The 15662-nt window shown below is 41.1% G+C and overlaps 1 protein-coding gene across 1 annotated transcript in view; it reads right to left on the reverse strand.

Moving 5' to 3' along the window:
• LOC126354789 (protein scarlet-like) overlaps window positions 1-15662 on the reverse strand; it is a 344992-nt gene that overhangs the window by 24288 nt on the left and 305042 nt on the right. The window contains exons 11-13 of the mRNA XM_050004699.1: window positions 11341-11476; window positions 8415-8520; window positions 368-468 (exon numbers count right to left, since the gene is read on the reverse strand). Of these exons, the coding sequence (XP_049860656.1) occupies window positions 368-468; window positions 8415-8520; window positions 11341-11476 (343 nt within the window). The remainder of the gene's footprint in view (window positions 1-367; window positions 469-8414; window positions 8521-11340; window positions 11477-15662) is intronic.

A 15662-nucleotide genomic window follows, 5' to 3' on the forward strand; every position in this document is an offset into this window, starting at 1 on the left:
TAGTATCCAGCAGATGTTTCTGATAATATTGTACTCTAGTTCATTTATCACAATCTTCACCAAAACATAGCGCACTCGTATGCTGATTTTGGTCAACGATTCTGTAGATTATAAATCTAAAATCTGACCATTCCTGGTGTGTACACCCATTTCTGTTAAGTTCAGTGTGTTTCACATACCAGTGTCATTAACGCTGAAAACGGTGCTAAGTGTACTGTAGCCTGTTTATGGGCATTGAAGACTTGGCTGACTTGATTTAAAAATGTAATTCGAAATAGTTGTGAAACAGTGACAAATCAGTAACCGCTGCCTCCGATCTGTCGTGTTCTATTCCACTAAATACATGCTAATATATCTGTGTCCTTACTGATGTTGGTGATGCCTTGCCACTGGATGATGGAGAATGCCTCGTTGGAGTACATGAGCCACGACAGGTACTTCATCCATCCCACCAGCATAGGAATGGACCTGCAACAGTAGATCCCTGTGTTTGAGGCACATATCATATGACTGTTTGCCCAGTTAAAACGAATCGAAGGTTAAGAATAACATGAAATTTATCTACGTTTTCTAGAATGAAAGTTAAACAAGTTGCTATTAACATTCATGAGATCAATCACCACAAATGCAATAGGGTGTATGTTAATTCCCTTGTTAAACATAATGTTATTGATAACAACCTATTCATCAAGGAATAACAACTTCTGATCTTCATTCCTTCTCTCGCCACAACCCAAGCACAAGTGTAAGTTCTAGGAAGGAGGTGGGCGATAAACTTGATAGCCTGGCATGTAGGCTACTTCAAGTGAACTGAAAAAAACCAACTCAAAACAATGAATTTAAAATGACAATACAATGAATTTATGTGTACAAAGTTATAAAGCTAGTCCATTATATCTAACTCTAAAAATTGCACATGCAGGCTCACGTTACATGGATTATACGAGAGTCTTTTTGGGAATTCCTTGAACTATTATTCTGCACAAGATGTGAATCACTCATGCCATAAAATTCACAGGTGATTCATTACAGTTTAAAGTTATGTTTTGATTACACATAAATACCAGCTACATTCCTTGATAATATTTTGTGCGGTATTTGCTTTAATTACAACCTACAGCTTAACTGAAAGTATGAATTAGACACACTCAACAAATTCTTGCCGATATATAACAAAATGAAACACTGGATCACACATAACCATGAACAGCAAATAATAAGTTGCTGATTATCTGTAACTAGTTCATTTGCCACAGCTAAATAAACTGTTTGAAGATGCCAATATATCAACAGAAAACAAAAGAGCTAATAATACGAGGGTAAGTCAATTATTACCCGCAATTTAGTTATATTCTTGTTTATTTTGGCAGTACTGTCGTTTTATGCTGATGACGCATACTTTGTTTAGTTGTTGTTATATCTTTGCAATTTTCAAGCTGTCTGGTTAATTTCATTATCACTGTCATGCTGTTAATCACGGCTTCTCCGCGGTCTGTTTCCAACAAAGAAGAGGAACGTTCAGTGATTCGTTTTTTGTGGTCGGAATGCGTATCAGGGGCCGAAATTCAAGGAAGACTTGGGGTACAGTACGGGAACAGTGTTTTGCCACAACGGAGTGTCTACGACTGGACTAAAAAATTCCGAAATGGTCGCACAAGTGTAACGCACGATGAAGGAGCCGGACGACCATTTACCGCCACAAATGAAGAAACCATTGAGCGTTCACGTGAAATGATTCTCTTATATAGACGATTAACTACTGACGAAGTGGCACATCGTCTGCTAATTACTCACAGTTCTGCCTACGAAATCATCCACAACAGACTTGACTTTCATAAAGTTTGTGCAAGATGGTTTCCAAAACAACTCACACTGTTCCATCAAAAAAACGCGCTTCGGCATCTGCAAAAAGCATTTGGACAGCTATGGTAACAAAGGGGACAACTTCTTAGATAGGATCATTACTGGTGACGAAACATTGATCCATCATTACGACCCTAAGAGTAAACAGCAGAGTATGGAATGGAAACATCCAAAGTAGCCATGCAATAAAAAGTTCAAGACCCAATCGCCTGCAGAAAAACTGATGCTTACGTTTTTTAGGACGCACAAGGTCCAGTACTGGAGTATTTTGGGGAAAGGAGCACAACAAACAGTGTAGGTTACAGTGAGATGCTTACTGCCACGCTAAAGCTTGCAATTCGAAGCAGACGCCGAGGTTTGCTGTCGTGAGGTGTATTGTTTGCGACAATGCCCGTCCGCATACTGCTGGCCACACTGCTGAAACGCCCTAGAAACTAAAATTTGAAGTACTGGATCATCCTCCATATAGTTCCGATCTTGCCCTTCTGACTATCATTTGTTTGGTTCATTCTCCTGGCTCGCAGCTCAACCGAGGACCTTCTTCTGTAAGGGCATCAGGAAGCTTGTACAACGATGGACCAAGTGCGTTGAAACGCAAGGAGACTATGTCGAAAAATGATGTTCTTGTAAGTTTCCTATTTGATTACAATAAAATTTTACAACTTATGTGCGGATAATAATTGACATACCGTCTTAAGAAGCACGAAATTTCCCAACAGTATGTAACTTAGAATTAAATGCCTAGATAACCCAAGCCACCGTTGTAAACATTTCTATATGGCTAACTGACAGTGGTTTAGAATAACATAAAAATAAAATTACTTAGCTGAAGACATCGAAATATAATAATATTCGTATCAATAACGCCTTTTCATATACAGAAAAAAAACAGAATTTTTGTTTCTTCTTCCTGTAGTTCGATATCCTGTAAATATTTGTAATATCATTGTTTGGAAGTAAACTGCAAGAAAAATCGTATATAATACATTAACGGACAGAAATATTGGTAAACATGTAATTACACCAAATACTACTTTTGTTATTATAGGAATTCACTTTGTGTATCACATTGTAGTCGTATTTCGTTTATTTTATTAAATACATACTGTAAAAGAATCATGACTTTCACTAGAGAGTTTTGAAAAGCTGAATGAGTTCCTTTATGAATTTGAAATATATATAGATTTTTTGATACTCACTAGTGGGGAATACAACTGTGAAGTTCATTTTAGCAATCGTATTCCGTGTTCTGAAGATTACGCTGGCCTCTAATCGTTTTCCATTTCTGATGATTATGAGACAGCTAAAAAATGAGATCTTTTGCCTCAAAGCCTATTTACCTGGAAATGAATCATTGAGGATGCATCTAAAACCTACTTCATTCAGTGATAAGATGTGCTGAGAAGTGTATGAGAGCGTTAGCAGCCTCAGTAATACCTGTTGTAAATATGTGCTATTCTTTGCTCTTTACACATAATCATCATTTGTACAAATATGGGTAACATACAGAGTAACCTAGATACATTACTGTCGCTTGTCAGTATTCGTAATGTGACACTTTTGACACTCGGTCATCATATAAACAATTTGTTTAACCTCAAACAATACGAACCTTCTTAAATACTGTCCTCAAATAGACAATGTTCCTCATATTCCATTGAAGTATTTCACCTTGCTTTACATAGGAATGATTTACACATCAATAAAAGATGTCTATAACATGCCTATTAAAGCAATAAACCTGACAGAGTGGCTAAGTACATAGGGAGTTATGTATCAGCAAATGGAGATGTCGAAACAGTGTATGCTATAACACATATAACATAGGAACGTGAAAACAAGGGTGTGTAAATAGAAATACTACATATGTCCTATGATAGTTGTTGATATTTTCAACTGTGTTTCAGTTTATAGGCCCACTGTCGGACAATAACTGAATAACCAGGTTTTGGGATAGATATTACATATTGTAAAATGACTGTCACATATTACTACGCGATTTTGTTTCATTTTTATGCAATTATTTCGTGGTTATATTACTCTGAGGCGCCAGAGAAACTGGTATAGGCATACAGAGATATGTAAACAGGCTGAATACGGCGCTGCGGTCCACAACGCTTATATAAGACATCAAATGTCTGTCGCAGTTGTTAGATAGGTTACTGCTACTACAATGGCAGGTTATCAAGATTGAAGTATGTTTCAACATAGTGTTAGGGTCGGTGCACGAGCGATAGGACACAGCATTTCCGATGTAGCGATGAAGTGCGTATTTTCTCGTACGACCATTTCACGAATGTACCGTGAATATCAGGAATCCGGTAAAACATCAAATCTTCGATATCGCTGCGACCGGTGAAAGATTCTGCAAGAAGGGACCAACGACGACTGAAGAGGATCGTTCAGTGTGACAGAAGTTCACCGCTTCCGCAAATTGCTTCAGGTTTCAATGCTGGGCCATCAACAATTATTCAACTAAATATCATCGATATGGCTTTCAGAGACGGAGGCCCACTCGTGTAACCTTGATAACTGCACCATAGAAAGCTTTACGCATCGCCTGGGCCCGTCAACACCGACACTGGACTGTCGATGACTGGAAATATGTTACCTGTTCTGACGAATTTGTTTCACATTCTATCATGCATATGGGAGTGCATGGGTATGGAGACAACCTCTTGAATCCACGGACACTGTATTCCAACTTGGGACTGTTCAATCTGGCGGAGGCTCGGTAAAGGTGTGGGGCGTGTGCAGTTGGAGTGATATAGGAGCCGTGATACGTCTAGATACGACTATGACAGGTGACACGTACGTAAGCGTCCTGTCTGATCATCTGAATGCATTCATTTTTTTTAAACTGGTGGCACGTTCTACGGGACCAAACTGCTGAGGTCATCGGTCCCTAGGCTTACACACTACTTAATCTGACTTACGCTAAGGACAACACACACTCACCCATGCCCAAGGGAGGACCCGAAGCTCCGACGGGGAAAGCCGCGCGAATCGTGGCAAGATTGCCTTAGACCGCAAGGATTCCATGCGCGGCTAAAATACATTCATGTCCTTAGTTCATTCCGACGTACTTGGGCAATGCCAGTAGGACAATGCGACACCCCACACATCCATAATTGCTTCAGAGTGGATCCAGCAACACTCTTACTAGTTTAAACACTTCTGCTGGCCAGAAATACCCAGACATGAAAATTATTGAGCATATCAGATGCCTTGCAATGTGCTATTCAGAAGAGATTTCCTCCCCCTCGTACTTTTATGGATTTATGGACAGTCCCGCAGGATTCATGGTGTCATTTTCCTCCAGCTGCACTTCAGACATCAGTCGAGTCCACGCCACGTCGTGTGGCGCCACTTCTGCGTACTCTGCAGGATATTAGGCAGGTGTGACAGCTTCTTTGGCTCTTCAGTGTATTTAGAGTATTGGAAAGTTTACCTGGGAGGGAAGGTTTTAGCTTTTCTTGCTTGCAAGGTGCACTCGCAATCCCCTCTAGTTTCCTGTTTTCGGCAGAAGGTGGTCGGTGAGTGTCATTAGGAGAGGCAAGCAGCCCTGTGAAGTTGAGTAGGCATGTGGAAGTGGAGCCGGTGCCCGACATCACTAAGTGCAGGGACCACCTTGCCGCCACTGCAATACCCGGAGAATAATTGGGTATGACCTTTTCGAATTTTCTATACAAACGTCAAAAGATGGGACGCATTGGAGCTGCCCGAGAGGCGTAAGAAAGTAAGTCGTTCCAAATTTTTTGTGTATCCATTCAAAAGCATCGCTCCCGACACCGTGCTTTTGCGAAGAATTACCAATTGGTGGGACACTGCTCTGGGGCATCGTCAACAATTTGTTTGTTGAAGTGCGTTCTATACACCAATACTCTGAAGTTTCTCAGGTGTTCTCCTGTTTTTTTTTTTTTTTTTTTTTTTTTTTTCTCCACGAGAATTAAACCATGTTCGGGACCGTCATATTGGGAACAGTACTGAGTCGTCCCTGTGGAGTTTCATGAAAGCTGTGAATTAAGGACAGAAAGAGGAATTTTCTGGACTTTTTGACTTCCAGCCACTATCTGGTGCTGACTGGCGCAACTAGCTGATTTTTGGCAAAATGTATGTGTCGCAGTTGTGTTAGCCAGATCCATATTCTCAGCAGTTGACAACTTACCTGTCCTGCCAAGCGAGTTTTGTTGCCTATCTGCTAATAATTTTTGGTCTTTTTGTCTCGATAAATCTGAATTCGTGAGCTGCCCAGATGAGGAAATCATGCTGCGCTCTCTCGATACAGCCTTCCACATAACTCGATCCCCCCTCTCCCCAGTATTAGCATCATATTGTGAAACTTGTCTAGGTATTTTGGAGAAAACATGGTCCTCGCCAATTGTATGTGCATTGAGTGCATCATAAAGAGCAGATAAAAAGCTGTTACACTACACCTTCATTTTCATCCATCCGTTAATTGTGCTGCAAATTTCCCATGGTTAGGCGACCCAAACGCAACAAATATGACCTGTTGATCTTACGGTGCCGGTGTTTTCCTTGGGTACTTTAATCAAACACGACTAACTGTTGTTTAAAGTTAAAGATTCATACCAGTGAGTTTCGATACGCATGCTACAACTCAGCTTTCACAGCACATACTTTATACAGGAATAAATACCAAAGTTCAATTTTACTAAATATAAAAGAAACATGCCAAGTGATTGACACGGATGAACATAGTTTCGAATGCGGGTCGGCAAAGGACGTTTGGTATTTGGTGCGTCAGATATTGGCTTTTCTCACACGCAATACTCCCGACAGGAGAACTACCCGATCACTTCTTTTCCCCGATGAGATGTATTTCCCAAGAGCATAAACGAACTCTGTGGCGTGGATCAGCGGTCACGCTGTTCACTACCTATTCGGTAATGGTGAAAAGACAGTACTAGATTTTTGGTATTAGCTCAACGAACGACATTGTGTGATCGCCAAGAACTCTAAATATAGGCAATATTTTCCTAATTTTCTTTGGAGAGCATTCCATAATCCTCCTCGCAGCTGGATTATCGATGACATGAGAAGATAACCATAGCACCTCTTCCCAGTTCCTTTTTTTATGAGATTGAACAAACAACGGTAACAACACAGCAACGAGACGACAGTCAGCCAAAAATTCGCAGCGGGCTATAGTATGGAGCATCCTTTGTCGTAACGGAACGACTTCCTATTATCCTGTTTATGTAGCCGAAGAGGAATGGCCTTCCTGTTGTCCATTTATATAAAAATAAACTAAAATAAAAATTAAAAAAAAAGAAAAGTGGGCACCGCAACAGAATGTCAGTCCGAAGGGTCGAGTTCGATTCCCGGCTGGGTCAGAGATGTTTTTCGCTCTGGGACTGGGTGTTGTGTTGTCCTAATCATCATCATTTCATCGCCATCGAAGGGCAAGTCATCGAAGTGGCGTCAAATAGAAAGACTTGCATCCGGCGAACAGCCTATCCGACGGGAAGCCCTAGCCACACGACATTTACATTTACAGTACATGAGCTACCGCAACAGGTGCCTGGTTCATGCACCCATCCTGACTGCTGTTCTTCGGTGACGAACGTCGAAGGACGTCCACTGAATGCTGACAGGAGGTCTTTTCATATTAATCACATTTTAAGCTTCATCGGACAGACGGGCGTGGGCGTGTACAATGTAAAACGCCTGAAAGCAATTAAACTCCAATATCCTCAGAAGCGTTCGGATAGAGGGCATTCCCCGGGTGATCTCGTCATTCTGGAAATCACAATGGATCAACACAAGTAGGCACCTATATTTGAAAATCGTGATAACCCCTGTACCCATATATTTTATCTTAAGCATGGCATCCACCACCTGGACAATACAACGTGCCAATAACTGGCAGTATAAATGCGTAGCTCGAAGGGCACAATAACGATTTTACTGCACTCCCCTGGCCAACTAACCCCCCGGATTTTAGCCCAGTCGAGAATCTGTGGGGCTATCCCGTTTAGACTGTTCGCGCAATGGACCTCAATTAAGAAATCTAGTGCTGCTGACCATACCACTGGAGCTGGTATGACTTCACATCTCTGTCGGTACCTTCCAGAACCTCACTGATTCTCTTCCTGCATGCCTCCTGCTGCAAAAAGTGGTTGCTCAGGCTTTTCATAGGAGGCCACATTAATGCGATTGAGCAGTGTAGATGGCAGATGTAGTGTAGATGTAGTCCTTCCTACTTGGTGTGATTGCCGTGAAAAGCCAACATTTGCATATTCAATCACGTAGTACATTTCATGCAATTTGACGCTAGTTCATGCCATCTTCACGTTTTTTCTCTCTTTTTTTTTTAATTTCACAGCTAGCACTGTGTTGGGGAACACAAATTTTATAATTGACGTTATAACAACTACAAATTTCAACTCATATATAGTTGATTAACTAAACAGCTTTTACCTTAATTGGCAGTTTAGCCCAGTTTGTGAGAACTTTTACACGTTGTAGACAACTCTGTGAACGGTAATCAGGTCAAGTGCAACGTGTGGCTGCAGCAGCGCACGTACCCAAGTTTAATGAAGACGCCGGAGGTGATCATCAGAACGTAGTCGAAGGGCACCAGATACGTCATGGCGATGGACACCGACTCGAAGGCCGCAGCGAAGAACCAGCCTGCGAACGGAGAACATCTGTAACTGCCCATTCTTAGCCTCTGTCCGAGGAGCCGTAAACAATATCTTACAGGTTTTATATCTCTCACCAGGGACAACGCCTAGACGCAGCAATGTGAGTGTGGGCAGGAAGGTATCCACGGGAGCGTGGGGGCGAAAGTTATGCAGTCTGTGGGTGCTTAAAGTAAGAATGAATGGGAGAGACTTGTAAAGAAACTGGAAAAGAGGCGATCCGAGGTGAGATTAGACTCCGTGTACTGAAAATTCAACAGAAATTTACAAAAGGGGATAGCAGATATGCTAACCTACCTAGTGGGTGTACAAATCCTCTATACAGCAGAAGAAACATTGAAAGATATACGTCTAATGGATGCATGACTTTGATTAGCGGTCTCTCGGCAAGATGCGAGAGATGTAGAACGAATTAGGTAATGCTGTAGTACAAATAGTGTTTGAAATGACAAATAATGATTCGAGTGTGAACTATCATGATTCGATAAATTGTATATCAAAAGCCTGTGAAACAGAACGGTTACCACCAAATTCACGTAAAAGTGCTATCATTACTCTGCCAAAGAAGATACGAAAGTATAAACGTAGTAACTTTCGAAAGATCTGTTTGCCAATCCATGTTTCTAAAAGGGAATAATATACAGAACACCACAAAAAATTTTCACCAAAACTAAAGATAACACAAAAGCAGTTCTGAACTTACGTATAATAATAGAAGGAACGGCGAAGAAAAAAATCTGGATATCATCATAACACTTGCGGATCTAGGGAAAGCATTCCACACAATAATAAGAACTAAATCCTGATAGAGTTAAATAACAAAGAAACGCGAATATTATAACAGATCACATATATAGTAAACATAGACAAAATAATGAAACTGATAGGTTTAGAAAGACAAATCATGGTAAGAACCGTACGGAAAGTTTACTCTGGTAAGAGTTATCAATTAAAAAAGCTGATTCAGTATTTAAGTAATTTTATTATTACTTGCAAACATCAGTTTCAAAGAAACAAATCTTTGTCAGATAGCTTCATTACATCTGTATATTGACATGATACGTGAATTTGATTTTCATTGTGCCTCAGATTGAAATAGTCGCTGTTTTCCCGGAAATCTACGATATCACGCAATAAAAACTGGAATGTTGAACCACTTTTCATTGCATTATTTACTTACAATAGCACATTACCAAATTTCCTTTATCCTAAAACACGGAATGTGATACCATCTTTACATGGAAATCAAACAACGATATCTTATCCTAACAAAATATTTCATGTTGATATCGCATAGTACTCACATCAACGCATTGATGTTCAATGTTGTTCAAAAGAAAATTAGGCTACATAGGTCAACCACTAAATTAATGCAATATTTTTAAGTTATTTCATTTCTGTTTGCCATGTTTTGAAGAAACCGTTCATCATCCAACGGCTTTAACACTTTCTACAGACGGATTCATGATCGCCTGTTGCGTTACTTTGATTTCCGTGATGGAACTTGAGGGAACAGTCAAAGTTTTGTTACGAGAATCTACATATTCATGTAGCGTAAGATAGAATGTTGTTACTTTTCACTGTATAATCTGCTTTTAGTTACAAAACACAAACTCATTCACCATTTTCACCTAGAGACAGCACTGTTTGTCTCACTGTGTTTCGTTATGAATTCATGTGGCTATACCAAAAATATTATCCGCGTAATAAAGGGAACCGATGATAAATTTCGTAAGGGAATTAAAATTCAGGGAGAAAAAATGAAGAGTTTGAGATTTGCTAATGACAATGTAATTCCGACAGAGCCGCCAATGATGTTGGAATGTCAATTTAACGTAGTGGATAGGGTCTTGAAAGGCAGTATAGGACGAGTAAGAGTATTACAATGGTAATGGAAGGTAGGCGAATCAGATCATGCGTTGCTGAGGGAATTAGATTAAGAAATGACAAACGAGAAGTAGTAGATCCGTTTTGATATTTGGGTGGAACAAAATATCTGACGAGAGGGTACAAAATACAAACTGGCAACAGAAAGAAATTCGTTTCTGAAAAAGAAAAATTTATTAACACACAGTAAAAATTTAAGTGTAAGTAAGTCTTTTGTGAAAGTGTTAGTCTGGAGTATAGTCTTGTATTGAAGAGAAACATGGCTGAAAAGAAGTCCAAATAAGAATAGGTGTTTGGAAATGTGATTTCACAGAAGATATCTGTATGTTACAGAAGTAAATTGAGTAACTAATGAATAGTTACAGAAACTAACTTAGGAGAAAATCGAAGCAAAGGAACAACTTGACGAAAAGAACGGAGCAGTTAACAGAACTCTTTCTGAGACGTCAGATTGGGTGATTAGGATAACAATTGCATAGGAAGAACAAAGCTTGACAGCAGGAACCGTATTGAAATGGATGTGTGCTGAGGTAGTTATGGAGAGAAAAAGAGGCTTGCACAGGAGTTACTATCATGGAGAGCTGCATCAAACTAGTCTGCAGAGAACAAAATTTTCGGTGTGTGAGCGCGTCCTCATGTTTTTGTACAGACCAACGCTACGGCAACTGTGCCAAGTAAATACAGCACCCCGATGAAGCATACTCACAACAGTGATCGAAACGTTGATATATAAAACAATGTGATATCATTGTCACGTACCGTACTTTGGACAGAATTTATGAAAACGATTGCGGCCGTGGAAGCCTACGTTTGCGCTTGTGGGTGTGTTGGCAGCAGTTATCTCGTATGGGCCCATTAGTATCCAACTGATTTAAGTCTACTCCTGAAGAAAGGCAGGCGTGGTGACGTGAAGAGTACTCACCACAGGCGGTGGAGACGTTCTGCGTGAGCACGGCTATCAGGGCGGTCATGGTGAAGGCATAGACGGTGTTCCGCAGGCCGACCAGCCAGTACGCCACCACCACGAACAGCACCGGCTCCAGCACCTGACCCGGCAGCTGTGGACCACACCAACCCTCAATATACAGATCTGCAGCAGTTCCAGCAGTTGACATGAAACTTGAGCACAACGTTCTTAACACAGCAATGCCGCATATAGCTATAACATGAAACCCTCTCTCGCCATCTTCATAGAGCGATATGTACCATGTCTGAAAACAAATTGTCTCGTCAGCTTCATACAGCGTTATGTAACACGTTTGAGAACGTAGTGTCAGTTGGCATTTTAAAGGGTGGAATATCGCAAACAAAGAACGACAGTGTAAGGTCTTATTTACTGGAGAAACTGAGATTTATAATTGTAAGAACAGGGCGTGTCATTTTAGAGGGCAAAAATAATGTTTGTCATTATTGTGAATTATGGTGTCCAAAAATGTGACATAATTTAAAATGGTTTTCTCATTGATAAACTTTTAGCCGGGTAAATTTGCGCTTGATTATACTGTATATTGAAATTTCCTAGAAAAGGGGGAATTTGGCTCAAAACTTGGTTCAGTGAACTAAAATAATTTCCTATATATTCTGTTTCTGTTATCAAATTCTGATAACACATTCGTTCTAGGCGTCATTATTCTGCTTGCTTCCTGGTCTCTATGTGTCATTCTCGTTTCTCATGAGGATACACTTTGCCAGAGGCCTCTGCTACTTTTTCATACAGCTCTGTATGGACTGTCCGTAACATGGCCACTTTGTAACTTTCATTGGCTTTTGAAAAAAATTTCGAATTCCTAACGTTCTGAGTTTTCAGTCGTTTGGGCCCCTGTTGTCCTATCTTCTTCCTTTTCGGAGCATAAAAGTGTCTGTAGCACCATTTCACTAAATGCGAACCACAATGAACGTTGGATTGTTGGCACAACAATATCTGCAACTGACTTCATCTAAAGGATGTGGTGGGGCTGGCCGCTGTGGCCGAGCGGTTCTAGGCGCTTCAGTCCGGAACCGCGCCGCTGCTGCGGCCGTAGGTTCGAATCCTGTCTCGGGAATGGATGTGTGTGTGTGTGTGTGTGATGTCTTTATGTTAGTTGGGTTTAAGTCGTTCTTAGTCCAGGGGACTAATGACCTTAGATGTTAAGTTCCTTAGTGCTCAGAGCCATTTGAATCATTTTGAAGTGGTGGGGTCCTTGCATCCAGGAGAGCTTTGATTTTATTGAAAACCAGCAGGGATAGAAAACGTCAACAGTGTATTCCACGAGCAGTTCTAACATCTTCAAGTTGTTACCTTTAAGGGCATGTTTTGTAATCCATGTATGACAAACTTAAGTTACAGTTATTACCCACCGAAAGTGGTTATTACCCACCGAAAGTGGTTTACAGGAGAAATTTATGATAACGCCAGATCAGCTGCAAGTGCACCTGTCCCTATACCTTGAATTATCCGGCAACGCTAAGCCTAATCTTTAGACAGCGTTTTGACAACAATGTCACTAATTGGAAACATTGGCTCTGGAAAGGATACCCTGACAAATGAGGGATCTATTTCAGTTCTGTTGAACTAATAAGCATGTTGTCGTTCATACCACGCCACTTGTTATTAAAGAAAGTTACAGATTAGACTGCTTGATCAAGTGCCTCATAGGTAGCTCGTGGTCTAAAGACCACAAACCAACCAAATGAGTTTGCCATTCAACTTTATCTCAGCCCAGCGCATGACTCCTCCAATTAGTATTAAAAATTCGTTGAGTCACCATAACTCCTTTTATCAACGCTGTTTTTTTCTAAAAAAAATACTCAAGATGGCTAGCAATAGCTTCAGCGGACTTTCTCGGGAGTAAAATGGCAAAGACATCCTCCACTGGATCGAGGTGAACAGTCTAGTGCTCTTCTTTCGCAATGCTTTTAAACTGATGACTTGAGTTATCGGTATCTAACAGAACTTCATTGCAATCTTGGCGTCCACCAAAGAAGATACAGTCTTGCCTATTCTGAATTGAGCATGCAATTCTTCATCAAGTGATTTCATGAGTTTTTCTTGGACCCCTTTTACTCAACTGTGAGCAACCGCAAGTGTCCTTTCACGTCCAGGAATTAATCCGACATCCAAATATGTAACCATTGTAGCGCCAGCTGTAGCGCCTTGGCTGCAGATGATACTGAACTGCTTCTTTCGTCCCATCTTTGAAGTTTCCTTGGCGTCGCGTTTGTCCCAGACGCGCCTGCGGTCAGAATTCACGGACTCGGCTACGTCATAATTACGTCCATCGCGTGTCTCCCGCGCTGCTATCACTCGTGCCATGGCAAAAACAGTGTCGTAATTCTGCTCGCTCGTCGGTGCGAGAGGAAACAGCAGATACAATTATACTAGGCTCGGAATCGCTGACGCAGTAGGCGCAGTGTTTTTGCTCAGCGGAAACGTAATCAGAATTGAGCCTAACATTACCAAAAGCGTCAGCCTCCTAATAGAATTTATAGAGGATGATTCATGAATATGGAATAGCTACCACCAAACGTAATCAGAGCTTCGGAGCAAGAGCATATTTTTACCATTGTAGAAGAATATCGAAGTAACGTAAGACAATATATGCGGTCAAATTTGTGACAAAATGTACCCACAAAATTACTGTCAACAGCAAACCGATAGACATTAAGGGAAGGCTGCTCGTGACCTTAAGATTATGGTCATATCATTAATATTTAGACCCTGGAAACGTATTAATTTATCTCACAATAAGTCTTTATATAGGGAGAATATGTGCACTTTTTAATGTAGCATGTGTTACTCCAAATTAACAATAGAATAAAAAACACAAGAAACGAAAGTTTATATTCTACGTTTGTCGAAGAGCAGAACGTAATACACTGTCTGGCCAAAACAAAGAAGCGCACAGAAGGCCAAGAGGAAAGAGAATGACACTTCACGGCTTTGGAGGGTATGTTATGTTATTTCAGCGATTACAAAATAAAGTCAAACTTACAAGGAGCTGGGCAGTGTAACCGCACTTATCAGTATGACGTAGTATGAGGTTAGACCCCCATCTGGCCTAGATGCATGCACTCATGTAGTTGGGGAGTGTCTCATTAACCCGTTCTATCATCTCCTCAGATCTACAGTCATACCTACTAGCTCCCCACATCATGAGACCAAGACCGATACCGCTGCGTCTCTCCGTCTACATCTACATGCACATCAACATCTACATCGATACCCCGCATCCACATTAAGGCGCTTTGTGGAGAGCACGCCGTACCACTACTAGTCATTTCCGTTCCTGTTCCACTCGCGAACAGAATGAAGGAAAAACCGCTGTCTATATGCCTCTGTAAGAGCCCTACTTTCTCGTATCTTATCTTCGTAGTCGTTATGCGAAATGTATGTTGGCGGCTGTAGAATCATTCTGCACTCAGCTTCAAACGTCGTTTCTCTAAATTTTGCCAAAAACGTTGTTCGAAAAGAACGTTGCTTTCCTCCAGGGATTCCTATTTGAATTTATGCCCATTTGAGTTCCGAAGCATCTCCGCAACGCTGGCGTGTCTTTCATACCGACCAGTAACAAATCTAGCAGCCCGCCTCTGAATTGCTTTGATATATTTCTTTAATTCGACCTGGTACGTATCCCACACACTCAAACAGTTCTCAAGAATAGGTCGCACTAGCGTCCTGTTTGCGGTCGCCTTTACAGATGAACCGCATTTTCCTAGTATTCTCGCAATAATCCACAGTAGACCATTCGCCTTTCCTTGTCGTTGCACTTCATATTGCTTTGCAGCGTTGTTCTCAGATCTTTACACGACGTGACTGTGTCAAGCAGGAAACCACTAATGCCGCATCGGAACTTATGGGTTTGACTTCCCTACTCATCCACATTAGCTTCTGTTTTTCTACATGTAGAACTGGATGTCATTCATCACACCAACTACAAATTTCGTCTAAATTATCTTGTATTCTCCTACGGTCACTCAACTTCGACACTTTATCATTCACCACAGCACCATCAGCAAACAACCTCATATTGTTGCCCATCCTGTCCGCCAAATCAATTATGTATTCAGAGAATAGCAACGGTCCTATCACACCTGCCTGTGGGACACCTGTCGATACCCTTGTCTCAGGTGCACCCTTACCGTCGACGACAACATACTGGATTCTATTATTTAAGAAGCCTTCGGGACACTCACATATCTGTGAACGTATTCCACATGCTCGTTCCTTCGTTAGCAGCCTGCAATGGGGCACCGTGTCAAATGCTT

Source organism: Schistocerca gregaria, chromosome 3 (genome assembly GCF_023897955.1).
Source record: "Schistocerca gregaria isolate iqSchGreg1 chromosome 3, iqSchGreg1.2, whole genome shotgun sequence".
In the NCBI taxonomy this organism is placed as follows: Eukaryota; Metazoa; Arthropoda; class Insecta; order Orthoptera; family Acrididae; genus Schistocerca; species Schistocerca gregaria.